This window comes from Chaetodon trifascialis, chromosome 6 (genome assembly GCF_039877785.1).
Source record: "Chaetodon trifascialis isolate fChaTrf1 chromosome 6, fChaTrf1.hap1, whole genome shotgun sequence".
In the NCBI taxonomy this organism is placed as follows: Eukaryota; Metazoa; Chordata; class Actinopteri; order Chaetodontiformes; family Chaetodontidae; genus Chaetodon; species Chaetodon trifascialis.
In genome coordinates, this window is record NC_092061.1 from 12,760,472 (window position 1) to 12,788,326 (window position 27,855).

The window sequence follows — 27,855 nt, forward strand, 5'->3', positions numbered from 1 at the left end:
AAGTTGTAATTTGAACGGGTCAAATTTACAAGCTGCTCCATACTGAAGGAAAATTAAGTTCAACACTTCAATGTGTGAAAACGCAACCTATAACCGTAATTACTAAAAAGCATCACTTTCTTTACTGTTATGCTAATAATTATTGATTCAATGGATAAATAGTCACGAGGGCGTCCAGAAAGAGACACCCAACGATGTTTTTTTCAGCGTTTTTATCCCTAAAAATAACGGGGGGGGGGGGGGGGGGGGGAATCACTGTATGTGCTCATCAGAACATTCAGTGTCAGACTCATTGGTTATATAATATATATATATTATTATTATTATATATATATGCTCTGGCGAGACTCTTTTAGTTATACTGTAGGGCTACTCTCCCATAAATTAGTCTAAAAATAACCTAATTAAATGATTATTTGCTACCTCATAAAACTTTGGCTCTTCACAGAGAGCGTAGCAGCTCCTTCCTAGGAGGTTTTATTTTGGAAGTTTGTCCCGGCAGTCTTTCTCTCTGGCTGTCGTCTCTGTGGCCGTAATGGAGTAGATTGGATTGTTGGCGGATGAGGGCGCTTCACCGCCATTTGAAACACATACACACACACTCACACACACACACACTCACACACACTGGCTGTGCCTAAGCTACGTAGTGTGTGCAGCCGTGAAAGTGAGCTGGATGATGAACTGAGCTGCAGATAAGACTAAAATCTTCTTCAGGAAAGCCGAACAGACCCGAATTCAATGATTGGGTGATGCGAGAGATCCCGATCGGAGAGATCCTTCTGGGCCGGGCAGGCTGAAGTGAAGGAGCAGGACTTTTCGTGCCTGTTGGTGCTCACTCTGGCCATCAGATGACCAAGTTGTGAAAAGTCGATCTGCGCTGTCCTTGCAGTTTTCCACCTCGAGACTTCGTATGAAGTAAGTGCGATTGTGTTCTTTAAAGCGTGCAGTGCATCTTTTTCTGTGTTCCTCCACGTATCCAAAACTCCACGTTTTAGGCGGCTTACGCGCAACTCGGGAAACTTTAGTGAAATTTCAATACTTTTTTTTTTTTTTTTTTACATTGCATGCTGCTCTTTGCAAATTGATTTTGGCCAGCCATAAACACTCTGTATGTTTAGGCTACCGCTTGGTGCAATGCGCCTTACATTAAAATCACAGAAGTTTGAGCTTGTCTAAAATTCCGCTGAAACTTGGTGTTGCAAAATCATTTGGACACCCGGCAGAAGGGATGAGGTGACAGCCATGGTTGCTCCTGACGGACGTAGCCTCGTTACCTGGTAAGTTATCTCATGTGCAGTTTCATTTGGTGCGCACCGTTCCGTGTTCGAAAGCATACAAATAAATATTAAATCCTCAGGGAGAAATGGAAGCGTCTGATTGAAATGAGAGGGAAATGCTGATTCATTTAAAAAGGCATCAAGCATTTAAATGATAGAGTAGGCAGTTGGATCCGTAATGCTCAAAAATATCCAATTGGGTTGCTTCACTGTTGACACAGCTTCGTGTATTGATCTATGCATGGAAATCAGTTTGTCAGTTCGGCCCATAAGTGCTGCAGTGACCATAAAGTGTCTGTTTATATTACTGGACTGTAGATGAGAAGTGCAGCTTTTATGATTTTCTTTTTAACTGTTTTGATCTATTAATCCTCAAATGAGAAGTGTCAAATATAAGCTGGCAGAGTTCCGGATGAGGCGTTTTAACTGCTGTTTGGTTTCATCGATCAACAATCCAAAAGCTCAAAGAAATTTCATTTATATTCATGTGAAACAGTTCTCTCTTTTTTTTTTTCCTGGGAGAAGCCTGGACCAGCTAATGTTTAGGATTCCTACTGGATAAATGACCACTGATTAAAGATATATATATACTTTTTCAACGTGAGCTTCTCCAGTCAGCTCCTGCTCTCAGTTTGTTTGCTCTTCATCAGTGATCTGCAGACTGTTGCACAGTACAGGAGAGCACCTTTGCTCCTCTTCTGTTTATTAGAAAGCTCACCACTGTGATGAGGTGCAATGTGCACACATAGAAGGCACACACTACATTGCGGTAATTTCCTCCTGAAGGTAAATGTTTTATTGCACCTTAGAGTATATCTCTATATATTGAGATGTGATTTGTTTCTTAACTTGACAACAATGTTTTCCACACGCTCTTCATCTTTATTGTAAATTGTAAAATATTGCAGGTTTATTTCATCAACTGGATGTGTGATATTATGCAAACCCCATCTATAAGACTGCAGAGTTTGCTCATTTTCACCTGAATATAGCTAAACCATGTTAAGTGTTGTTTGTTTTTGCAGCCATTGTTCCGTAAGTACTAACGCAGAGAAAAAGCATGATGAGGGAATGAATAGATGCTATTGTAGCATCCAGCAGGTCACTCAAGTAAGAGATGTTTTAATAGATGAGGTGAGGAGTTTTTAAGGTGCGTTAGTTTCTTTCTCAGTGTTCAGCACACTCCCACATACAACATTAAATACAGCTGCAATGCTCTCTACACATGGACAGCTCAGCAGAACTCTGGAAACCATTAGATTTTACCCACATCAATGTGCACTTGGTCTTCAGTGTTCAGGTACATGCAGCACATCTATACTTAGCCCTCGAACACAACAAGTGGGTTGATGAACACTGAACACATCTCTGCAACCCTAAGTAATAAATGTGTGCCATTCAAAATGTGATAAATCATTAAAACCAAAATCAAGATTGCCCAGATAATCCAAATCCAGTCAATTCTCATTAGAATTCATTGTTTCTGAAATGACCAACCAGTTATTTTACTGATGTGAAGCAGCTGCAACTGATGAAAAAGTTGGATTTGGGAGCAATATTTTACTTTACAGCTTTGGTTTTAACATATTAGACAAAGTGCTGCATGCCCGTGCGTGCACGCACTCAGCATGGAATGCTGCAAAGCAGAGATTTTCCACCAAGATCAATTTTCAGATCTGTGCAGCGTGCACTGTGTCTGTTTCTGCTGGGCTCCGTCTCTTGCTTTGCACTCTTTACCTTTCTCATTCCTGCTCTGATACACACACTTGATTTTGTACATACAGTACACGCATGCACGCGCGTACACACAAGCACCCACTCGTTCTTTCACTCGCCTCCCACACACACAGGCTGGAGCTGGGTTTGCAGATGTGTGTCCTGATCTGCTTCCAGCACATGCTCTTCTCATGCCAGTGTGCTGACTCTGAGTTTTCCACTCTCTCTTATGAAATAAGAGTAGGAGACATTAGAGCCATCCAGTAGCCAGATCTGAATGCCCAAGAGCTCAGACATGCACACAGGTTAAAAATGCATCCTGTGTCTGCATGTATACCCTCTTCACAAATGCACGCGCGCGCGCGCACACACACACACACACACACACACACACACACACACACACACACACACACACACACACACACACACACACACACACACACACACACAGAGCCTCACTGCTGCTTAATGAATTCATGTAAATACTTCTAACAGTCGAAGGCCTATTAGGAGCAGCTGGTTGAGCTGCAGCTTTCGGGCCCCACCTCTTGTCTTAGGGGCTTTGCCAGTGTGGACTCTTCCTCACCAGTGGCTGCTGTAACATGCAGGCTCATGTTGAAGTCTGTGCTATGTTTACTCACATATTGTTTATTTTAAGGAAAGAAGTTAGTGGTGAAGGGGAGAGTCGAGGGCAGAAAATCTATTTGCATGATTCTTGTGTAATTGTTGTGAGACCCAACAGTGGACCTTGGACAACTTTGTGTACGTGTGCTCATAAACAGGACTGTTTTGAAATGATCGTGTTGAAATATAATAATTTCTACCACAATATTAGTTGTCATACAGTCATGACATATAACCTATGAAATTTATGAAGTTATTAATAATGTAACTGTTTACATTTTGGACTAATTAAATTCTTCATACTCTTAGGTTAAATGACACATTTTATCATGTGAAGTTGCTTTAAAGTGATTTCAAACTGAATTCACCAAATAATTATTTCATTCTAAACCAATCAGGGAAATGAGTGTGACTATATGAGCTTTGTTTCCACCAGGCTGCCTCCAAACACATGACTTTTTCAGAGCTCTCAGCCTTTTTTATGCGGCCATTTTCAAGCAGTTTGGCTTAAAATTACAGCTTCCAGCATGTCAAAAGTGCTGCACTTAGCAATGCCACTTTTCACAAACTGACAAGTGACGTCAGAGCAGGTAGCCGTTTAAAGCTGGGTAATGTGAGAAAACACAATGGCAGGACGGATTCTTGGTAAGTTTTTCTGTGTTTTTCTGTGGGAGTCTAATGGTGGCTGTACCACTGGGTAGCCAAAGTTTTACACACATTTCAATGCTAGCATTTGATCATGTCTGCAGTTTCACAGCCATTAAAGAGTCCTTGTGGGGTCACACTCATTCTTTATTCATATGGTCTTTCTCCCATGATTACAGTTGATTGCCTTAATAATGTTGGCCTGGCTGGTAATTCACTGACTGGTACCAAAGTAATTAAAGAGGTTATACTAAATTGATTCATCCTTTAATTCTCTTACAACCCTCAATTAGCCCAGAGAGGCAAGCACTTTGAGCTTGGAGTGTCAGGGTATGTGTAGTTATAGATAGACTGCAGTGAATGAGAGTAAGGGTCAAAAGAAAGGAGTAAAAGACATGAAGAAGAGTGGATAGTGGGTAGCAAAAGATGAGGGATACACTAATGGGAGGTATTACATTCACACTGATTCATTCAATGATTTAAGAAGTCCCTCACACCTTGAGAGTAGCTCAGAGGCTAATGTAGACACTCGACACTATGATATTTGTGAAACCCTTTTAGACTAAAGCCATAGCTCAGATGCCTCATTTACAAGCCCACCATCACTCCATCCTCTCTCCAGACCCCAACTAACAGGAAAAGCCATGATAAACATAGTGGAACAAAGTTGAATAAAAAGAGCATCTCAGTGTAAACAGCAGTGTGCCTATAGGAGATACACTTGTTTTGTTTTGTTTTTGATAGAACTTATATATTACCTTTAGTATGCACTTTGTTTGCAAGCACACACATTTTATACAACCCCACTTTAGGGAAAACACCCTAGCTCATACGCTTTTTAAAAACCTATTGAAAACAATGTTCAAGATGTCAATAATGGAATAATGCTGTATTCTGTTTGGTTGCTTGTTTTAGACATGAGTTGAAGCAGACATGTTACTGCTCACCTCTCTCACACTCTCTGTCCACCTCACACTTTCCTCTGGACCTTGAGCACTTGACTCCACTCAGTCACCACTACTGAGACAAAATCAACAAAAAGAAGGATAAAACAGGATAAAGGATAAAGGCTGGTGTTAATTATCCTAACCCTAAGCCACAGGAAAACACCCGTCTTCTTCCTTAATGAGTGTGTGCCCATGTGTGTGTGTGTGTGTGTGTGCATGCGGACCTGTTTAACATGAGTATCTCACACAGATTGAAGTCGACAACTCATTGAGGGCTGTGAATGTAGAGAGAGTCCATCACAACATGCGGTCATAATCCCATTTAAGGGCGACCTCATTTTTCTTATTTGCAGGTTTGTGTGTCCACGCGTGTGCATGGATGCAATTGTATAATCCTTTTAATGAATTTATGATGTCAGTGCCACCTTTCGACCTCAAACTAAACACCTGCATGCTCCAGGTGACAATTTCTATTTTTCTTTTTAGGTTTTTCAGGATGTCAGTAACCATAGTGGTACATTTGTAAATTACTATTTATGTTGGTCGCAAATGCTTATCTTGCAGATCAGTAGAAATAAGAAGAGAAGCAATAGTTTCATCAGCCACAGCACTGAGTTTTCTTCTAAGTTTTGTTTATCCTTGAGGTCTGATTTTCTTCCTCATTGAATATTTCAGAGCCTTTTATTTGTTTTGTTTACATCCAAATTTGTGCTTGCAGTTATTCTTCCCTGCCATTATTGGCACATTGCTACACTTCCTAGAGTAACATGAAATCAGGATGGCTGGACTGTGTATTGCATCACTACTGTGCGTGAATATTCATCTTCTTGCACAAAACAAATGTAATAGGAGCCCACTCATTAAACTATTGCTCCATAGCACTGTTACTGCTCCATAATATCACAAGCCACTAAAGAAAATGCAGCAACCATTTCATTATTTATCACAAAAGCGATAAAATTGTATTGTTAGAGAAACAATTTATGTTGCTCTAGATAATCATGAAATGCTGGACTAGTGCAATGCTGTTTCTTTGTTCAATAAATGCATCCAGAGTCTGGATAATTTATCTTCAGGGATCCAAAACCCAGCACCTCAGCTGTATGTTATTATGGTGCGAAGAAAACCCACTTGGTGTCAGAACTCATCTATATTTCAAATGCATCCATTATGTATCTGATCCAAAACAAGAGTATCCAAACATTTCTGTACTTCTGTACTGAAAGTTAACTTTTAAGAAGCGTGTCCTGGATTTTTGTCTGTGGACATTTATGCTATGATTGTCAAACTCCTCTGTCATGCCCCATCAAACAATGACAAAACTACATTTTTAGACTTAACAGAGGCAAATGTCTCCCACTGCATTTACCGTGAACTCAAGAGTAAAATGAGCTTTATCATATTTCAGATATTCTTCCATAATGACCATCATTTCTTTTCTTCCCTATCAAAGTTGAATAAATCTTGCAAACATCAGCACACTTTCTTATTTCTTCATAGATCAGATTTTTTTTGGTAAACTTTACTTGCTCTCCATGTTTTCCCTCAGGGTCATGTGCACCCCACCCCCTGCAATGACCCCAGATGCCAGATAGAGAACCACCGCCCGAGCAAATCATATAAAAGAAAGTTTGTGTTTCAGAATGACCGCACCTCACAAAATTGAACATTTACCTCTCTGGCTGTGGTCTTTCTGCTCTCACTTTGGAGAGACCTCCAACTAAACTCGAGCTTGCAACATCGCTCTGCGTGTGTGTGTCCATGCTTTTCTTCTGCAGCTACAAAAGAGACTAACACAGAGATGATGTGACCTCTCACCCCGTAACCTTTCTTTTTCTTTGGCTGCACCCTTACACCATCACCCCATCTATTCCTAACCCCCCCCTCCCTCTTTTGTCAGCTCCTTTTCAACAAACACAGATGATTAATAGAGATTTGAGGAAACATGGGAGAGGCATGGTGCCGGCAGTGGGGTGCCAAGTCAAGATGTTGCATACATGTGTGTGTGTGTGCGTTTTAGGGCAGAGGTACTGGAGGAAGGTTGACCACAGAGGCCTTAAATGTTTATCAAGGGACCCCAGGAGGCCTGGGCTGAGCCTCCCTCTTTTCTGATTGGCTTAGGCAGCCCTCCTGCGAGTCTAAGAGCCAGTAATTGGCTGAGGGCAGGAATGGGGGAGAAGCGTGCATAATATGGAGATGAAGCTCTAGCCTTGTCAAGGCTTTCACAGAGGCTCTCACATGAGTGAGGGGGAGGCTGGTGTTAGGGTTAACATGATGGAGAGCTGGGGCGTTGTTTGGCTCATCTGTGGTACTTTGGTTCCTCAACTGATTGAAGAATGTTAGACTTTGAAGGAAAAAAAGAGCAACAGCTTAAACCCTCCAAAAGTCATAAAACTATTTTGAAAGGGCTCATCCAGAGGGCTGTTAAGTTCACTTTGATGAGTGGACAAACGGCCAATGTTTTTATTTTAGAATGACAGATCATCAAAAGTGAAGGGAGATTTAGACCGAGAGGGTCTGAGGACAGACTTGGGAAAGATGTCAAATGCAGAAAATGAGCAATAATTGATTGTAAATGAGGCATTTTAGTCAGTCCAGATGAGCCTGCTGCTTGACAGCTCTCTGCCAAAAATTCTTGCATTGTATAACTTGGCCTTGTTTGGCCCCTGACACTTGGAATTTATCCACATGCATACACACATATATACACACACTTATGACTTAATATTTGACTGAATATTGACGTAAGATTTGGTAAGTGCATTGGGGAAGTTATTGGTATGTGCGCTTGCTTTTGCTGTTGCACTTTACAAAGATGTTTTTTTTATTTGCAGTAAATCTAATCCACCGTAAATGGACAGCTGGCGCTTATTTAGTAAATAGGTGCCAGTGTTAGATATGTGCTGTTATACGAACATGTGAGCTTTCCCCAGGCATTTTTCTGCCACTCGGTCTTGCAATGCTCTATCCAAGTTTGTCAGTCTTGAAAATGTGCCTGAGGTGGCCACACTGTTGCTCAGGAGTTGTCACAAATGCTGGGAACAATCTTTTGGCTCACTACTTCTCGGCACAGAGCCCGAACTTCTTTTCCCGTGAAGCACACAGGAGAATTTGATATGCTGTATAGCTCACTGTAGTCATATGGCTTGAAGATCCTCTGTCCACAGACTGCACCAGACCTGGGGAAAATACTGGCAGTGTTGCCCTCAGAAACATAGCCTCCGCATTTGGGGTTGTTGGCAGCACAGCAGCGTTGTGGAGACACAGCTGTAAATAGCCAAGGGTGCGGACAGAAAGTTGGGCCTATATTTAGAGGCTGGACTTGCCTGGTAGAACATGTCCACCAACACCAGCATATAGAACAGGAAGTTGCTTTTTCTATAATACACACCATATGGTGTTAAAAAGCCTTATTTTAGTCTTAGGAACGGTAGATGGCCTGGATGAGAGAAGTAGTCACCACATTTCTGTGTTAAAGGTTTTGTTGGGAAATTCTAGTATTTAGAAGGGGAGTCAGGCTCGGGGAAATGTTGCTGTGTTGCTGTGGTGCAAGTTTTGCCAAGAAGTCTTTTTAGATTCAGTTATGTTTTGCGACAGCATGTGATTATTCAACACCGGAAGTCATAACTACTCGTACTTGTTAATGTGGAATTGATTTGGTTTGGGATTTGAGAAGCTTCAAGCTGCTAAAATGAATATTCTTGCATTAATAATTGAGCAAATGGCTGTAATGTGAGGTGCAGCTCTATGGAGTATTGTAGTCTTTCACTGTTTTGGTTTTACAGCCTGCAACTTTATTGGTTCATTGCTCTCATCCACCTCACTTTCAGACACAGCAGGAAGATGTTTTGGCAGCTTTTTCCGCAGTGTGTACACTATCGTGCGTACACTGCCCAGCACCAAAGGGCAGACAAAGGCAGGGCTACCAGCTGGTGAACATGGGGGAGTATTTAGTAACCAAAGAGCCACATATTTCCCCCAGGAGCTGGTGAAGACCAAAAAAGATCTAAAAGACGAGTGAGACACGACATGATTCTAAATGAAGTCGAATGCAGTTCCCTAATGTTTGCCCAAAAATTCACCATAAACTTGATAATGTGTTGGTGTTGTGTTTACAGCTTGTTTTTGCTGCCCCCAACAAAAGAAGATGGCCCAACAAAAATCAGTCATTGCCGGTTTAAATGCACAGCATGTAATTTCTGCCACTAGGGGTCTCTCAGTATCAAAATCTGGAGTCCGATGTCACCCTGGAGTACCGTAGGATCATGGGAGCTGTTGTCGTTGTTGCACAACCACCATTTCTGATGAAAATTAATAATCGTGTTCCATCAAGAGTGAGCAATACAAACAATAGCAAACAATACATTAGCTAATTAGCTAGTTAGCTAGTTCACTGACTTCCTTCCTCACTGTCTGTCTCATCTGGTATTTCCTGTGTTTCCCTGGAAGTTTTACCAACTTTCAATGACGCCATTGACAGGTGACCAAATAAAACGCACTGTTATCTTGACTAAAAAGTTTCAACACTGTTGGAAACATTTGTGATAATATAAATACACAACTGAACAAAATATATAACATATATTCTTAAATAATCCATTACCACATATGGAGATGCTGTTCCGCACTTTTCTTAATCAGTGACTGGCTTCCATTAGTAGCCAGCACAATGATAAAATATTTAACTACCCTTCAGTATTAATTGGTGCAATTAGAGGTCACATAAGTATATGTATTTGTGAGCATGTGTGCATTTTTGTATGTTTCAAGTGACTCTTCCTGCTCTCAATTTTAAACCTACAGTAGATATATGTCAATATAAAATCATGGTCGATGACGATGTAATTTCAAGTGGGTGTAAAACTCGTTTACACCTAAAAACATGCTTCATACATTCAACTTACAAGTGCTGTAGCAGCAACCTGGCATGATAATTAGTTATGCCCCGTTCTGTGTCAGGTTTCACATGCAGCAGCTGAAAATAAATGGCACCCACAATTTGTCCTCACGGGCCAGAGAGAAAGAAAGAGCGAGGGAGGCAGAGAGTAGTGAGGGAAGGAGGGTTTTTCACATGGGCATGTCATCATGGAGGCCAACTGATAATTATAATCACTGTGTCTCTGTCCCGCTCTCATTCTCCCTGCTGTGTCTCTCCCCAGCATCATGGCAGTCTCGTCCTCCTCCTCCAATCTCCTGCTCCTTCTTCTGATTCCCTCCCTGGATTGGCTGTCCACTCCAGGATCTGCATTTCTGATGGCCCGGGACCACATAACATCATCAGGTAGGTTACTGGTGTTTTGTACTGCTCTGTGTCGAGACAGATAATCAGGAGAAATAGATTGATGTGAGACAAAATATTTCTCAGACAGTTTATCAATCTGTCTACAGTACATGGAGCTCATCAAACATTAACTAATGTGATTCAGGTTCTGAACACACCATGCTGTTGACACTTGTTATCACGTCTTATGTCAGACATCAGTTGCAGAATGCTGTGTTTGCTCAGATACATGTGGAAATGTTCACTGTTGAGCAAACGCCACACTTTCCTGGTTTGGCTTGTCAAACAGGCTGCTGATCAATAGAGCTAGGGTAAATATACGGTTGGGGTTTCTTTGTCAAAGTCCAGGGACAGGACGATGCAGGATTTTTGGTCAGCTTATCTAGCTGTCATTGAACCACTGGAAATAATAAGGTGCAAGAATGCTGCGGCTGAGAAAACAGGCCAAACTTTAATTTTGATGTCATCTATCATTTGGGTGGCCCAGATAGGAATTTTGAAATCAACTATGCCGTCTTTTCCCGCATAATCTACAAGTGATGGTCAGAATTCTCAATCAAAAAACTAGTCAAGAAAGATGATTTGGCATCCTCCTCTAATGGCTGAAGCCACTGCAGCTGGAATTAGGTGAAAGTGTGCAGCTCCTTAGCCAAAAGGCTCTTGTTTATATAGAGTCTACCTATGCTAGAACAGCACATGATTTAGAGAAATCCTCACAGCCAAGATACAGAAACTCTCCAAGAACAATTCTGCTGTTGACTTTGTCGAAACGTGTCTCGAAACTTGAAAACGTCGCTGTCTGTCATTTGGTTCTGCTGTGTCTGCATTCCTGGGTTTTGCATTGTGAGGGATTCTTCTTAATAAACCATTGTCTGAAAAAAAGGAAAGAAATGAAAAAAAAAAAAACATAATTATTCATGAGCCTGGTTGAGTTTGCACAAAGTTATATGTGAACAGACTCTTCTTTCTTCCTGAATACATGCACTGTGGATTTTCTTTCGCACACCCTGATGTGATGTTTCTTTCCTTCACTTTATATGGAGGAATATCAGGCTATGGATTTTTTATTCTTGTTTGAGACATAGTTGGTTTTGGTAAGGATAAATAAAAACAATTATCCACATGCCCTTAGGATATTGTTGAGGAAAAAAATCACACATAAAACAATGCTGAAGTCATTTATATATTATTTGATAGATAAATCAGTGAGCACTGTAATGATTGAAGTCATTTGTCAGTAACATATCAGCATATTTGAATTTGTTGATGAGTTAGACGTTGCATTAACTTTTTAAAAATCTTTTTTTTTTTCTTTTTTCTTCTTTTGTGATTGTTGGCGAAGCGTCACTCAGTTCCAGTTAGAGGAATGTACAGTTTGCATGCAATTAATGGCACCGAAAACATTTGGCAGCACAATTAAAAGCCGTCCTTGAACGTGCATTTTGACAAGCCACTGTCTTGCCAGTGTATTCTTAGGTGCATCTGTTCATTGCCATTAAGAAGTGGGCCAGACAGCATTGGCCAGAGACCTCAGAAACTATCGCCGCCGGCTTGGCTGCTGCAGCACCTGTTGCCGAGAATGGAAAGCACGTGTGTTACCTGTAGAAACACAAGGGAAATTTTGGCTGTGTGACATGTGCTCTGATTGCCCCATCCACAGGGATATAGTGGGTACCTGCACATGTACTCTGCACATGTAAATGATTTCTCAGTGCCCTTCTTAAAACATGTTATTCGTGCAGTTACGGAAAGCCATTACCTGACTTAAATGTCATTTCAGCTATTAATAGTCCGGCTAACAGCATTGGAAGATGTATTTCCTTTTTTTTATTATTATTATTTTTTTTCAACTTAAGCGTTCACAATGCATTTAATGTGACATTTAATGGGGTTTGACCTTAGAAGTGTGTGAATTTGTGCAAACTGACTTAGACTGCATGACTAATGTGAATGGAGCACATTTGGATTTATGTATTCTTCAGTTCACATCTTCACTGATGAGTGAACAGGAAGCAGTGGTCATTTTTACCACAGCTGACAATGAGCGACTATCGACAGTCAGACAAATGGTTTGGCACTTGGGCGCGTCTTTTGTTAGTGTGTGTTTTAGCAGAAAAAACAGCTAGAAATGTTACCACCGGCATCCACTGGAGAATGCCAACTCATCTTGTCTTCTTCTGCCAAGTTAAGGTCAAGTCCACGCCCTTCTTCTTTTCTGTTTTTTGGGTGGCATTCTCTACGTTTTGTCCAGCGTGCTCCGCTCTGCTGCTTTCTAAAATGCACTGATCAGGGAATAATCAGTCAAAGCTTCAACAGCTATCAGCCGGTTAAATCGAGTTTTGGGGAAAATGAACGACTCAGTGGGCCGACGTGGCACAGAAGTTTGAGAACATTGGTTCAATTTCCATGTGCTGCAAACATATTTTTTCTTTCTGCTCGGCTGTTTTTTAGTGTCGAAATTCGTTTTGTCTTTTCCGAGTGAAAATAAATGCTGGTGCCAGTGCTGCTACCAAAGCAGCCAAAGTGCTTTGTTTCACAGATTTTTTGTGAATCAACCCAACATGTTTTCTTTTAGAGAGCCTGTTGGTCTAAAGTATATCAGCGCAAACACATTCAAGCTTTCCCATTTGGATAAAGCAATCATGGTTAACGGCCATGTTGGCATTCTGATTAGAAATTCATTACTATAATTGTTTTTTGGCCTCGTGTCATAAATTTTTGGTTATTGCTCTGCCTTCTGGTTGTGGTTTTGTTGCAGCTTATGTTGGGGAGAGGTGAGGAAGCAGTCTGGCTGAGGTAAGTGGTTTTCTTGTTGAGTCTGATGTGACTAACTAAGACCTCAGAATCAAAGTGCACTGATAGTATACAGCCACAGACGTGTGAAAGCATGTGAAAATGAGGACGTTCCCATCAGTTACATGCGTTCAGTTAGTCAGTTGTAGGCTGATTTCAACACCGCTAATCTTAATCTTATGATGCCATGTTACTGAAGCATTAGTGTAAGACAGGTGTCTGTAATGTGCTGTGAATTCATTAGTAAACCACCGAGAGTTTTGAGCTCTACGTCTTTGCCCCCGGGCCTTTTGGCTTTGTATTTGTCAACAAACTGCAGCAAATGTCTTTATCTCCTGGCCTTTGTGTTACCTTTCTGATAAGCTCTCAGACAAACTGCTGATAGGCAGGTGAGATCAAACCATCAAACTTCCTGACTGGTATGACTGACCTCCTTAAGTCGTTAAAACGGTCTGCGCCGAGCACAGCGCACTGTATGAAGCCACCAAATCCATCCTGACACCTGCGTTCTACATTGGTGTTTGCGCATAAAACCATCTATATTTGACCTCTTACTTTCCACTCTTTCTCTCCGACACGTCTAATAGGCTGCAAAAACCATTCAATCTTGGTGAGCAGGTGAGTAACTGTAAACATTGTGCTTTCGGGGTTGTTTAAAACCGTTTTGTTGTGCCACTTGTGGACCTAACAGAGCCCCCCTGAAATTCTGCGGGTTCTCTGTTTCTGTAGCATTTTTATGTGTGTTGTAGAGCCAGCCGCATAACAAGCTGAGAGTAGACGTTTGGAGATGCTCCTATATATTTAAAGGCTAACCAGAGTGATTACAGCTAGTGGTAGTCATTTGTCTTGATCTGTCCTCTCACACACACACTGTCTTTTCTTTTCCCCCAACATTTCCTGAGCCTGTGTGCCTCAGGAGGACTCGCTCTTCTCGCCTGTAGATTGATCCTGTTGAATGAGGCTGTGTTCTTGGCCACAGAGGTGGTAACCGGTGGTAAAAGTGCAGAGGTATGGTTCCCATCTGGCAGTTACATCTGCCTCAAAGACAAGCAGTGGGTGTGTTTGCTCTGAGCAGCGAAGTTGGGGCTTGGTTTGGGCTGCAGTGTGGTGCCTGAAGTTAAACACAAAGCTGGAAACATCAAAAGCAGGAGAGAGTATACTGTAGATAGGGGGAGGGAGAATACATGGTTGATTAAACGCTCAGTAAAGGGGAGATAGCTATGAAGAAGCGGCATTCTGCATGTATGAAAGACATTCCTAGTTCAACAAAAGTGAGTTTAAAGGCAGAGGTTGAAAAGCAGCAAGGCAGAATGAGGAGCACCCTTAAGGAGAGCTAAAGTGGAACAGGTGCCTTCTTAAGTAAGAATAACACTAATCTTTTCTTTAAAAATCCATCGCTACACCATAACCTTGTTCAACAGTGTGTCCTTTGGTGCTTTGCATTTGTCTAGATAGGTATGGTAAATTCAAACAATGTGATTCTGCTGTTGATTTAATGTCTGTCTCTATGGGTAATGTTTTTCTATGTGTGGCAGACTGCTGATTATCAGCTCGGCCTCTGACTTGCAGTGCAGCAGCTAGTTTTTTCTCACTCATCAGCACCTGATTGTGACTGATTGTGCTATTGGTCTCTACTTTTCTTGACTTAAATGTCCCAGATTTTCTTTCGACATTCATCTGTGATGGACATACAATCTAGCAATCGCCTGCTGAGTAGGCCTGAACAATATGCAAGACAAAATCATATTGCAATTATTTTAAGAGTTATTGTGAGATGGAAATATTTGCATTTTGATGATGTTTTAAACAATCGCCTCACTTTATGATTCTTCATACATTTGTGGAGGTGCTTTGTATTTCAGGTCCACTATAAATCCCAAATCTTCCCAAAGGCATAAAAAGAAGTAAAGATAAGGATAAGAAAGTAAGGGAAAATGTTTACAATCACATAAAAACCTTGTAAACCTTTCTAGAAGCCTTTGACTTAAAATCACATAGCAAGTACTGTCAAACTTTATGAGAATATTAAAGCTAAACACCAGAAATGGGCTTAATTTTTTCAGAAAAACCAGTGAAGAACCATTAACAGCTGACTGCAGTGATGTCAGGATTACAGCTTTCTATAGGAGCTCAGTTTGGGCTGTTTGTTTAGTCTTTGTGTCACTGATAAACAAACAGCTATGGAGCCATTTTGACTCATTTGTGAAACAGGGATCTCTTACCTCAGTGTGAGGCACACCCACCCACACACACACACACACACACTGGCTGAATTTGACAAGTTGCTTTGTCCCATGTGAAACCGTCTGACACCTTGCTGAAGTGCAGAGGGTGGCGGGGTGGAATAAGCCAGAAAAAAAAAAAAAAAAAAACTGGCGAGGGGAGAAAATGCATGCGGGTGTCTGTGCTGTAAGTCAGACACCCCTGCTCATCTATATTTACTCTCACTTGGACATAATATGACACAACTAAGCCAATGCTGTGGGCTGTAATGGCATTAGAGGAGATTATCATCATTAGTTCTGGCTAATAAACGTGGAATACCAGAAAAAGCTGACTGGGTCACTGAATAGTTAACACTCACCAGGTTTTGTGTGTGCGATAGACTTCAAAGCTGAAACACTGATGGGAGTCATGAGGATCAGACAGAGCGAGTAATTGTCATTCTGTGGTCCCAAACTTGACTGGGGAAGAAAAGCCATAGGTGCTGTTGTGTAACTGGGAGGAAAGGCAGAACATATTCAGGGAACTGGACAATGGCACTTTGATATTCTCTGTCGGTTTTTGTTTTGCAGGTGTAAGTTCAATGCGTGTGCACTTGTGTGCGTCCGTGCACTTGTGTGTGAAACTCTGTGTGCATGTTGACAGTTATTTATATCACCTGTTTACATTCCCTTGTTTGTATCTTGTTACAGTATCTCACCTTTCTCCCCCTCTCTTCTGGCCCACTTCTCGTGCCACATGGCTTCCTGGCTTTCACCGCCACTATTAAGCTCAGTTTGAAGGGATGAAATTTTATTTTCTGCCAAGAGGTTAAACACATGGAAGAAATATGGGAAAAAATGTGAAATAAAGGAAATTCCTGTTTGGTTTTTCCAGATTTTGTCCCTGTCCTCTTCCCGTTTTTTTCTCTCTTCTCATCTCTTCGTTCCTTCTTTTTCCTCATCATCCAAGACACATTTGCTGTGGAAGACAAACGATGCCGTCTGTTGCACACACATTAGCACATCTAATGGTGTGTGTTACAGCTTGTGCAGTGTGTATGTGTGTGTGTGTGTGTGTGTGTGTGTGTATGTGTGTGTGTGTGTGTGTGTGTGTGTGTGTGTGTGTGTGTCTGGATGGGCTGTGGAGCAGGGACATAATGTAGGATTTGGCTTGTGCAGATTGACAGACACTTTTACACTCAGCCTCGCATCAGTTTTTACTGCTGATTTCTCCATCTGGTTGACAGAAACACACACACACTCACACACGCACACAGACTGATGGTGCTGCAGGAAACGATGTGAATCACAGGGCATGGGTGGTGCAGTGATGGCAGTGAGAGGTTGGTGCTGATCTGTAAATAAGTCAAATTAACTGTTCAAAAGCGTTGTCTGACTGGTCTTGAGGCATAAAGAACATAAATGCTTTTGCAACAATTTAGTGGTTTAAAAAATGAGCATCTACCATGTAAATATGGAATCTGATCTGTGATAAAATAATGTAAAATTAGCACTTTATATGATAGCTTTACCCTAAATCAATATTACATTTCAGCTATGCTGTTGGGGTTAAATTGACACTTGCTGCAACAGTTCGGCTTGAGTGTCTTGTTATTGTGTTTACGCTGTCAGTGGACAGCAGAGTACGAGTTATGTGAGTGAAGTGACCGGGGACAACAGGTTCTGCTGCTCTGCAGCCGTGTGTGTGTTCTCTTCAAGCATAGGGCAATCAAATCAATTATGTGCTAATACCAGGATGGAGAGGCATTCAGTGTCCATGTTTCTAGTGCGTATGTGTCTGTGTTGTTGTGTTATTTTTGACAGTATGGTAGCATAAGTAAGAAACACAGAAAAACACTCTCTAGAACCTGCACATGAACTGAACATGAAGTCCCAAAGTAATAGAAGATCAAGTTAATCGATGTGATGCTTTAAAAATAAACCAAATTTGTACCAAAGTGCTTCAAGCGTAGGAAGACCAAACCAAATGTAAAATCTTTTCCCTTTGTCCAGACAGCACTTCAGCAGCAGCATTCTGCACTAATTGTAAACGGGAAATACCAGTCTGGGAAATTACAGCATTCAATGAGTTGCAGTAGGCAAATCTGAGAATATTAGTACACCGAGAACTCTCTGTTTGTCTGTTATGCGGCAGAACTCAGGTTGGTTTACTATTTTGCTGGTGTTGCGCCTTAATCCATCCTGTTGTTTTCCATCTGTGTCTCTCTGTTCATCCTCTGTCTTACCTCTCATCTTCTCTCTCCCTGTAGCAGCCTTTTCAAGCGTTATTAACCTCTGCACTAACTTAAATCTGCAAATGAGCTGGAAAAGGTGGTAATTCATCGTGTCATAGCCTCGTTTCCTGCATGCTCCTCATGACATTCAAGCATTTCGCAATACAGTACCTGATAAAGCGCAGTCGCACCTTTCTCACCGCCTGTTTAGTGCTGTTTACCAGCTGGCGCAAGAGCTGGGGGAAGAGTGCTTTATTTAGGGTTGTTAGTGGATTTTAAATCTTAATGGCTAAAGCTGACATCGAGGTGGATAAGTGGTTTCCTAGCTCCTCTGTATGGACTGATGAAGACAGGATGAGGCTAAGAGCTGTTTATCAGTCTCAGCTGCACACACAGTCCACAAGGACCAACAGATACATATGGACAGCCAGGATGAAGGTGCGCATGCACACACACACATGAACACACACGTAAAATTAAGTTTCTTCTTCCAGTCGAAGGCTCTCAACTGCTGATCAGTTCATGGCAGCTGGCAGGTACAGGCAGGATTTAGCTTCCCATCAGTTAAGCTGGTTATACAGTGTAATAGTATGTGTGGAAAAGAGGGAATAAGGCCCTGCAACAACATTATCAGCCTAAGCATGGAAGGTAATCAGCACCTTTCTGTCAAGACGTTGCCCCTGGTTTGTGAGCCAGCTGCAGTTCCATTTATTATTTTTATCTTCTGAAAAAGCAATTAATAGGATGAAGCCTTATGATATCGAGAAGAAGAAGAAGAGTAAGAAAAGATGTCTGAGATATAAGGTGAGAATGTGAGACTCTGCAGGTGTTGCTGCGCACCCTTTCACCTCTGACACACTTCAGATTCAGCTACCATCCTGTGCCGCGTTCAGAAATGCAAACAACTTTTTGAAAAATGCCCTCTGACCTTTACTAGCAGAGCGCCATTCTTTATGGAGAGGTTAACTGTCAAAACATTGCCTGTGTGCTTTTGAGTCTTCTCCACCCAGAATAGAACAAAGCTGTGAGATGACATTCAAACATGTCTTAAGATGTAAATAGCTGCATATTTGCAGCAAAAAACCAAAAATGTGATTAATTTGTCAGGATCATCAGGCTTTGAGACATACACGTATTTTAACCGAAAGCATTTCCGAGGACTTATCCCACTTCTTATATAATCTGGCCTGCTGTAATTTTAAGCTCTCCTTTGCATCCAGTGTCTGCAGAGAGGTCTTTGATGGTGGCAGCTGGAATTTGTTGGATGGGGGAGGGAGGCCGAGTTGAAATAGCAAAGCTCTGGGAACCACGACACTGTGCACAAGATGAAGGGAGGGAAGGTGGGAAAGGGGGAGGAACGGTTGAGAGCTAGGGGCACAGCGGTGGAGGAATGCAATGAATTATGAGGTTACACTGGCATCAAATAGAAAGTAAGCAGAGTAATCAAAGTAATGGTGCATATTCTGTATGATTAAAGGAATATTTGCAGTCTAGTCTGCATGGGGTTGGGCTTGTTTGTGAGGGTGGGTTTTTTCTGGGGTTTAGAAGTGTGTTTATGATAACTAGGGATACATGCTGGCCAGATGTGTACACAAATGTTGTATACATGAACATGCTGTATATACTGCTGAAGTATTTCATCGTTTTTCATTAAGGTTCAGCAGCATTCAGTGAGTCTATGTGGAGATAATTCTGTTTCATGTTTCTAAACTCATCTTATGACTGTGTCTTGCTGCATTTGCAGAGTATTGCAGAGTCTGTCTTTAATTCCTTGCCTTGTGTTGTGAAGCATGTTTATGCTCCGGGTCTGTGTGTGATTTATGCTGCAGCCAGAGCTGGAGGAGAGCTGCTAGAGCAGAAATCAATGATACCTTCAGTTGCTTATTTATGGTTGCACCAAACCCTGGGACTCTCAGCTGGATGAGAAACTGGCCTCCGACAGTGGAGGGAGTTGGCGGGGGATTGGTGATGAGGACTGACAGGGTGCTGAGGGAGAGGTGGAAAGGGCTGAGTCAGGGCCTGAGGGTGGGGCAGAGGAGAAATGGCATGAAACGCTTGTGTGTGGATAGATCTAAATGTTATTAAGGCATGGTGAGTGAAATTTGATCTAACGTAATTCCATCTTTCAATAAGCACTTTTCCTTCTTACATGTGCATCACAGGTTCACAGGTAGCAGAAATCAATTTTAGATTAACATAAGCTTCAGACTGAAAATTATCCTCGTCTCCTGCCAGCAGACGGTATTACACCTGCTTAATATTCCATGGCTTTCATCAGGTTTGTGTGTTTTTCTCATGGCAGCTAGCGGCTACAGGTAGGTCACAACCTCTGTGAATACTGAAAATAGCCTATGGCATGTCATGTATGCAATGTACACTGACACATTTGCCAGCTTGTGTTGTGAGATACTGCAAATGTCATGCTGTCTGAAAGGGTCACTGGGTGTGTGGTCCCAAAAAAAAAAAAAAAAATCCATTTAAATGCTTAGCTATCTAATGTCAGATTTTAAGTTTGACAGACATGCATGAAAGATGTGCAGTAGGCTAGCAGTTGCCATGGTAACGGCAACATTTAATTGAAAGGTGACAGGCTAAGTTTATGGTGAGGTTGGGTTCACTGATGCTAAGAAGGAACTGGAACCCCAGTGTGTGATATGTAGTGCCAACAAAACATCATATGTAGTGAGCACGTGTGCTCACAAAGAGAGCATGAAACCATTAAAACTGAGTGTTATTTAGAATAGAAACATCCCACATCAAAAATGACTCCAGGAGCAGAGAACATCGCAAAACTGCATGATGTAATCATGTTCCACACAAGAATGGGCACTTTACATGTACAGGCTTTTTACCATGTAGCTTGAAAAGGCCCAGAAACCCTATGCAATAGCTTATCTTACTTGCTGCCATTGGACATGATCGGAGTGATGCTGGATCAATTTGCATAAGCTGACACCAAAGATGGGCGTATTGAAGACATGTCCGGTGACAATCAGGGTGGTGGAGAGTTCTTGGGGCAGCAGGTAGTACACATGACTCACAGCAAGAAGGTTGCTGGTTCAATCCCCGGGCAGGCCCTTTCTGTGCGAAGTTTGCTTGTTCTTCCTGTGCATGCGTGGGTTCTCTCTGGGTACTCTGGCTTCCTCCCACAGACCAAAAACATGTTCATTAGGTGAATTGGTGACTCTAAAATTGCCCCTAGGTGTGAGTGTGAATGGTTGTTTGTCTTGTGTGTTGCCCTGCGATCGACTGGCGACCAGTCCAGGGTGTACCCCGCCTCTCGCCTGTTGACAGTTGGGATAGGCTCCAGCAACTGTTTCCCCCCGCAACCCCGAAAGGGATAGGCGGTATAGAAAATGGATGGATGGATGGATGGATGGAGAGTTCTTGGGGGGGTGCCAAATCTGCCATAGAACTGGTTGGCAGTTAAGGATGGTGCCAGTGCCTGATGAAACATTGAAAGATGTCATCAAAATGGTAACCAACTCTGGTACACAGTTGGTGTTTTACAAATCTGAGCATGTTGTCACACTTTCAGCGAAATTTCTGCCTACACAGCTGGCGTTTTATCTGAGCTGTTTGATGCCAAATCTGGGTCACGTGACTTGTATCTTGCTGATGTGTTCGAGCACAAAACGTGTCTATGCAGGATGGCGACACTATCTTTGAATAATCTGACAAAATCCCTCGGTGTGTGTGCGCGTGTAAGGTCAGGATGACACCGTATGTGTTTACTAGCCTATTTTTGCTGAATTTGCTTGTTTTGAATTTTACAAAACAGGTTTGCAACTTACTGACGATGGGAAAATGTGTGTTCCAAGGTGAGACCTTGAAGCACTGGTTTAGGTTGGCTCGCAGCTATCTCTCTTGGATCTACTGTGCAGAAGGGACTGTTGTTCGTGTCCATTAACAGAAGTCATGCTTTGAGGAGGAGTGGGGATAATAAGGAAGTATCAGTGTTATTGCACTGATAAATCCAAACCCCCATAGAGTTTATAGACTTAAGCAAAGATGATTGATCAGCCGAATGCGATCCAGGTTCTGCTGTGTGTTCTGTTTCTGATTGCTACCTTTCTTTGTCTTCCTCACTGTCTTTCAGCTCCCCTTGAACCTCATTTTACAGAGTGTGTATCGAGGGACCAGGAGACATTCCGATGTTGGTGGAGTCCAGGCAACTTCCACAACCTGTCCTCCCCTGGAGCACTCAGAGTCTTCTACCTTAAGAAAGAGTGAGTGTGATCGCCTACTTTACCAGGAGAAGCTCAAGTAACTGTAATGCATGTGTGAGTCCCAGTTAAAAATGCTGCAACCTTCCTTACTTCCTTGGCTTCTTCTCCTTCCCTTTCTCCCTTTACTATTTCCCTCCTTCAGCTCACCCACCAGTGAATGGAAAGAGTGTCCAGAGTATATCCATTCGCACAGGGAGTGCTTCTTCGACGTAAACCACACATCCATTTGGATCCCCTATTGCGTGCAGCTCCGCAGCCAAAACAACGTCACCTATTTCAATGAGGATGACTGTTTCACTGTGGAAAATATCGGTTAGTAACAAACTGCATATATCCTGATTTTTGCTGTATGTCTGATGAATTAGGGGGATTGTACATTACAGTTCCAGTGTACTTGACATTGTGAAGCACATTCTGGCTAAATTGTTTCCTAATCATGTATAAATAGCTGGACTGATTACAGAGGATTTTCAGTAATTGCTTAGTAAATTTATTCAGAGACAATTGTTTGCTGTTGCACTGTGGAAAGTACGATACATCACCTCACTAAAGGTGTCTGAGAAATGGCACTTGGTGCTGTGTATCAGCTAAAACAGCAAATGTCACATGCTCAATATCACAGCAATGTCAGATACACAGTATTTACATGCTAAATGTTTTGTCTGGTCTTTGTCTGACGGTCTTTATCTAACCAGGACTGTAGAAGATACTGAAATACTGTGTTGTCACATGACGATGTCATGTGCTTGCAGATATCTCTTCCATGAGGAAACCTTTATTTGCCAGCTCTCCTCATGTGTGCAAATCTATTATCAACATGTTTTTGTCAATAATATTTGCATGTTGTCCTCTTTGCCACTAAACTCACAGTATGAGGTGAGGAGAGTAAAGATGCTATTGGTCCATCTTTTTATGCAGTACTATGTATCCAGAGCAAAATACATCTACGACTATCGGTTGGATTTCAAGGAAATTTGCTGTGAATGCTCATATTCACCAATGATGATGATCAATGTTAATGTTTTTGGTGACCAGTGCCACCATCACACCAAACATTCTGCCTGTAGAGAAGAAATATCAATGATATTTGATTTTTACAAAAATGATCGCTCATTTCAGAGGAGTCCAGTGAAACTGGAACATCGTCACATCATGCTCGCACATAAACAAATGAACAGTATAGGGAACCTATAGGTCTGCTCTAAATGTTTTCATTCTGTTCAAACTGAACTTTTGCCCTTTTCCTGGCAGTACGTCCTGACCCACCAGTATCTCTAAACTGGACCCTGCTAAATATAAGTCCTTCTGGGCTAAGTTATGATGTCATGGTCAACTGGGAGCCCCCGCCCTCTGCAGACGTCGAGGCAGGCTGGATGCGCATTGAGTATGAGATCCAGTACAGAGAGAGAAATACCACAAACTGGGAAGCAGTAAGTCATCTCTCTAATTCTGCGTCTTCCTCCCTTGCTTTAATGTGCACACATGGTTGCTTGTTCTGACACATGTAAGCACGCCTTAAAATGCCTCCCTGCACGCGCGCAAGCTCACACAAATGCAAACACTCATGCACCCTCTTTAAAGTAAATTGTAGTCAGATCATACAGGCACAGTGTCGTGTTTCCTTCCCCCTCCCCCCCGGGTTCTTGTGGCTAAAATGCAGCGTAGCTTTGTTGGCAAGGCAGTGGAAGCCAGAGCAAGGCCCCCTGGGAAAACACTGCCTCTCTGAAGGAAGTGAAGGGAGGGATCTGTAGGTCAGAGGCCATGGGACCTTGAACAGACTCATATTCATTACCGACTAGCCAGTCTGACATATGCAGCCTTGGAAAGAGTTTTAGAGGCCTCCATTAACAGTGCGTCCTCCATCTAATGTATCTGAAACGTCTCAACAATAGCACCTTTGTCACCCTGTCAGTTTTACCTGTTTCTGTCAGGATAAACAAAAGCTCAATCCTTTCTGATTGAATGAAACAGAGCAAAATCACTTCTTTTTTTAATTCTTCTCTGTGTTTTCGTGTTCTCTCTCTCTCTCTCTCTCTCTCTCTCTCTCTCTCTCATGTGTTTCTGTATGTCAGTTGGAGATGCAGCCACACACCCAGCAGACAATCTACGGTCTGAACATAGGAAGAGAGTATGAAGTGCACATCCGCTGCAGGATGCAGGCCTTCACAAAGTTCGGAGAGTTCAGCGACTCCATCTTCATTCAAGTGACTGAGATTCCCAGCAAAGGTAAGGTGACGGTGGGTCGTGGGTGGAGCAGTGAATCTTTTGGTTAGATGTAGTAAATAAATATGACTGCCCCATCTTTAACAAATGGGAACATTGTAGTAGTGGTGACAGCGATGATTATGATGATAATGGGTTCTGTTTTATGTTGTTTTTCAGAGTCTACTTTCTTACTCACGCTGGTTCTTGTTTTTGGGGTCGTGGGCATCCTCATACTCATCATGCTAATTGTTGTCTCTCAGCAGCACAGGTAGGAACAGACTCCCTCGCTCTTTCATGCATACTTAACAACAGTGCCCAAATAACATTTTCAGCCTCCACTGAATTAAGGATGGTATTTACAGTGAGATGAGATTGTGTAGTGCAGCTTTCAGTGTGGCGTCATTTGCCACACACACACACACACACACACACACACACACACACACACACACACACACACACACACACACACACACACACACACACACACACACAAATACTGTCAACTGTGAACATATTATCTTCATCCTCTTTGCCCTGCTTTTGCAGATTAATGATGATTCTGTTGCCGCCGGTTCCTGCACCCAAAATTAAAGGCATCGATCCAGAGCTGTTAAAGGTATATTTCTCTCTGTGTCGTTATCCTGCCTTCACTGTGATTTATCTTTCTAGAGCCTGACCTATACTTTGGCTTACCTGGTCTTAGCTTGTCACAGATGCGTTGTTATCGATGTGTATGTTCGCCGATATGTAACAAGAAATGACATTTCCAAAGATGCTTGTGTCACCATTACATCACTAATACAGCAGAGAGTGCAGCCAAGTTTGTTCTTCAGCTGTAAAATATCCCACTTATCCCACAGTACATACCTTAGTAGTTAAAACTCTTTAATAAGTCACTTTCATGGGATTTTCTATTATGTATTTATTTTACAAAACAAATATTAACTTATATATATTGCAATTTTTAACTCTCAGAAATCCTGCCAGACTTTATAGTATATATTATTGTATAGTGTGTATTGTCTATGTACAGAGTGAAACTGTAAACATCAATAATTCACAGCAGCCAACACATGGTAATGAGCATTGTTGATCCGGTAAAGTTATTATATAAAGTGTTGTGTAACCACAGTTTTGTTTTGTTTTTTATGACATTTCTATTGTAATTTTGATTAAAAACAGACACTGCTGGGCGTCCATGAGGCTCAGTTGGCAGAGGCACTGCAGGCTATGTAATCATCACATCACCCACTGTCCCCTTCACAATCACAGCCTGTTTATCATTTGTGTCAACTATCGAATGAAAGCGAAAATGCCCACAAATAATTTGAAAGCAAACAGGCACTCTTGTTTTGTGTAAGTAAACAAGGACAGGAGGACCGCTGAGGGATAATAAGATGTGACGAGGGTCTTGGTTGTGTTGTGGGTGTATTACTGCCAGATGATGTGGGATGCATTTTACTGGCAGCCTGTTTGCTCTTTACAAAACAACCTTGCCCCCAGACCTTGGGGGAAAAAGTCCTGGTAGAAATAAATAGAGTAATAATGCTGCTGTTTCACATTCAGACAAAATGTGAAACACAAAGCATGTTAGGTTTGCAGCTGCAATTTACACATTAGTCCCAGTGCTGTGTAGAGAATGGGAAAAGGTAGGACTTTTATGATGATGTTCCTTTCTGCATCCTGACTGCCACACACTTACAACATACACGTTTGTGCACATACAGAAGGGGAAGCTGGATGAGCTGAATTTTATCCTGAGTGGTGGAGGTATGGGTGGCCTATCGACTTATGCACCAGATTTCTACCAAGACGAGCCATGGGTGGAGTTCATCGAGGTGGATGCTGAGGATGCAGATGCTGCAGAGAAGGACGACAACCCGGGCTCAGACACCCAGAGGCTCCTGGGTCTGCCCCAACCTGTCAGCCACCACCTGAACATTGGGTGCTCCAATGCTATCAGGTACTGCACAGATTCCCATGTAAAGGCAATGTTTTTATGCTGCCACAAATATGACTCCACATTTCTCTGTTTCCACCTGTTTCTCTCTCCCCCAGCTTCCCAGATGATGATTCAGGCCGGGCAAGCTGTTATGACCAAGATCTGCCCAACCAAGACACCCTCATGCTGATGGCCACCCTGCTGCCAGGCCAGCCTGAGGACGAAGAAGCCACCTTCGATCTTGAGGAAGGATCCCCAGCCCCAGAGAGAGAGGAGAGGCCCCTCGTCCAAACCCAAACTAGAGGACCCCAGACTTGGATCAACACAGACTTCTATGCGCAGGTCAGCAATGTGATGCCCTCCGGGGGTGTGGTGCTGTCTCCTGGCCAGCAACTCAGAATCCAGGAGAGCACCTCAACCACAGAGGAGGAAACACAAAAGAACGTAAAAGAGCCCAAAGGCAGCGAGGACACTGAGGAAAAGAAGCAGAAGGAGCTGCAGTTTCAGCTGCTGGTAGTGGATCCTGAAGGAAGTGGCTACACCACGGAGAGCAATGCCCGGCAGATCAGCACTCCCCCTTGCTCCCCCATGCCTGATGGAGGGTATCAAACCATACACCCTCAGCCAGTGGAGACCAAACCTGCAGCCACAGCAGAGGATAATCAGCCGGCTTACATTCTTCCTGACTCTCCCCAGTCCCAGTTATTTGCCCCTGTTGCAGACTACACAGTGGTACAGGAGGTGGACAGTCAACACAGTCTGCTCCTCAACCCACCTTCTCGCCAGTCTCCCCCTCCATGCCTGCCCCAGCACCCCCTCAAGGCCCTACCTGCCATGCCCGTAGGGTACATCACCCCAGACCTGCTGGGGAACCTCTCACCATGAAATGACATTGCCGTTAGGCCCTTAGATGTGAGGTTGATTGACCAGGAAGTCCCCTGCAGTCACTAAAACCTGTTTCTACCTGATTCCTGCTGGAAACCAAATAACTTGCAGCACACAGTGTGAATGAGTGTGTACAGGTGTTTGTTTTCAGAGGGAGCTGAAAGGGTGACGCGAAAAGCTGCAAGCTGTTTTCTGGACTCTGTCATCTGCCCCATCAATACATTTGATGCAGAGGCAGCCAAATGTAAACATCACAAACCAAATGCACAGTTTGCTCTATTTGCTGACATCCATGCACAAGACACACACAGATGATAGGCTGACTGAGATTGTAATGAGTCAAAAAGCGTTGGCTCACTCCCAAACTGCCTCGGATCACATTACACCTCTGGCTGATTCTTTTCAGAGCAACGACATTGTTGAAGTCTTAATCTTACCCAGAGATGTCAGCGTATGATTGAGAGGAGACAAGCACATTCTAGCCATGTATGCCACACCACGCTGAGAAGTAATTGCTGTTGTTGATTCCTCTTGCTGGCAGAGGTGTTTTGCCACTCAATCGTGGCTTCTTTTATATTATTAAATTTCTTATCTCATCACATCACCTTATTAGTACTTCACTAGAGATATATTTTTATACGAAAAGGCATTAGCGAAAGAAAAGAATCCACAATAAGATGCAGTTGAAAACACAACTATGCAGTTTTACCTTGCATTCCTGGCTTCATTTTGTTTAATACTGTTCATATTTTCATGAATAAGTAGCCAAATCTAGATTATATGATGTCAATAAATTTATTTTTCCTCTACAGCCACAACATGAAAGAAATTCTTTCAACAACTGAAAATGCACACAGACAAGCA

The 27,855-nt window shown here is 42.5% G+C and overlaps 1 protein-coding gene across 1 annotated transcript; it reads left to right on the top strand.

Annotated features, from left to right (window-relative positions):
• The first annotated feature begins 1,134 nt into the window (after nt 1-1,134).
• Nucleotides 1,135-27,833, top strand: ghra (growth hormone receptor a). Its single transcript, XM_070964405.1, has 10 exons — nt 1,135-1,280; nt 10,375-10,496; nt 21,827-21,956; nt 22,099-22,268; nt 23,208-23,386; nt 24,029-24,182; nt 24,339-24,429; nt 24,711-24,780; nt 25,892-26,127; nt 26,223-27,833. The coding sequence occupies exons 1-10, from the start codon at nt 1,246-1,248 to the stop codon at nt 26,989-26,991; spliced, it is 1,956 nt and encodes a 651-aa protein (XP_070820506.1). The 5' UTR covers nt 1,135-1,245; the 3' UTR covers nt 26,992-27,833.
• Nucleotides 27,834-27,855: the final 22 nt, after the last annotated feature.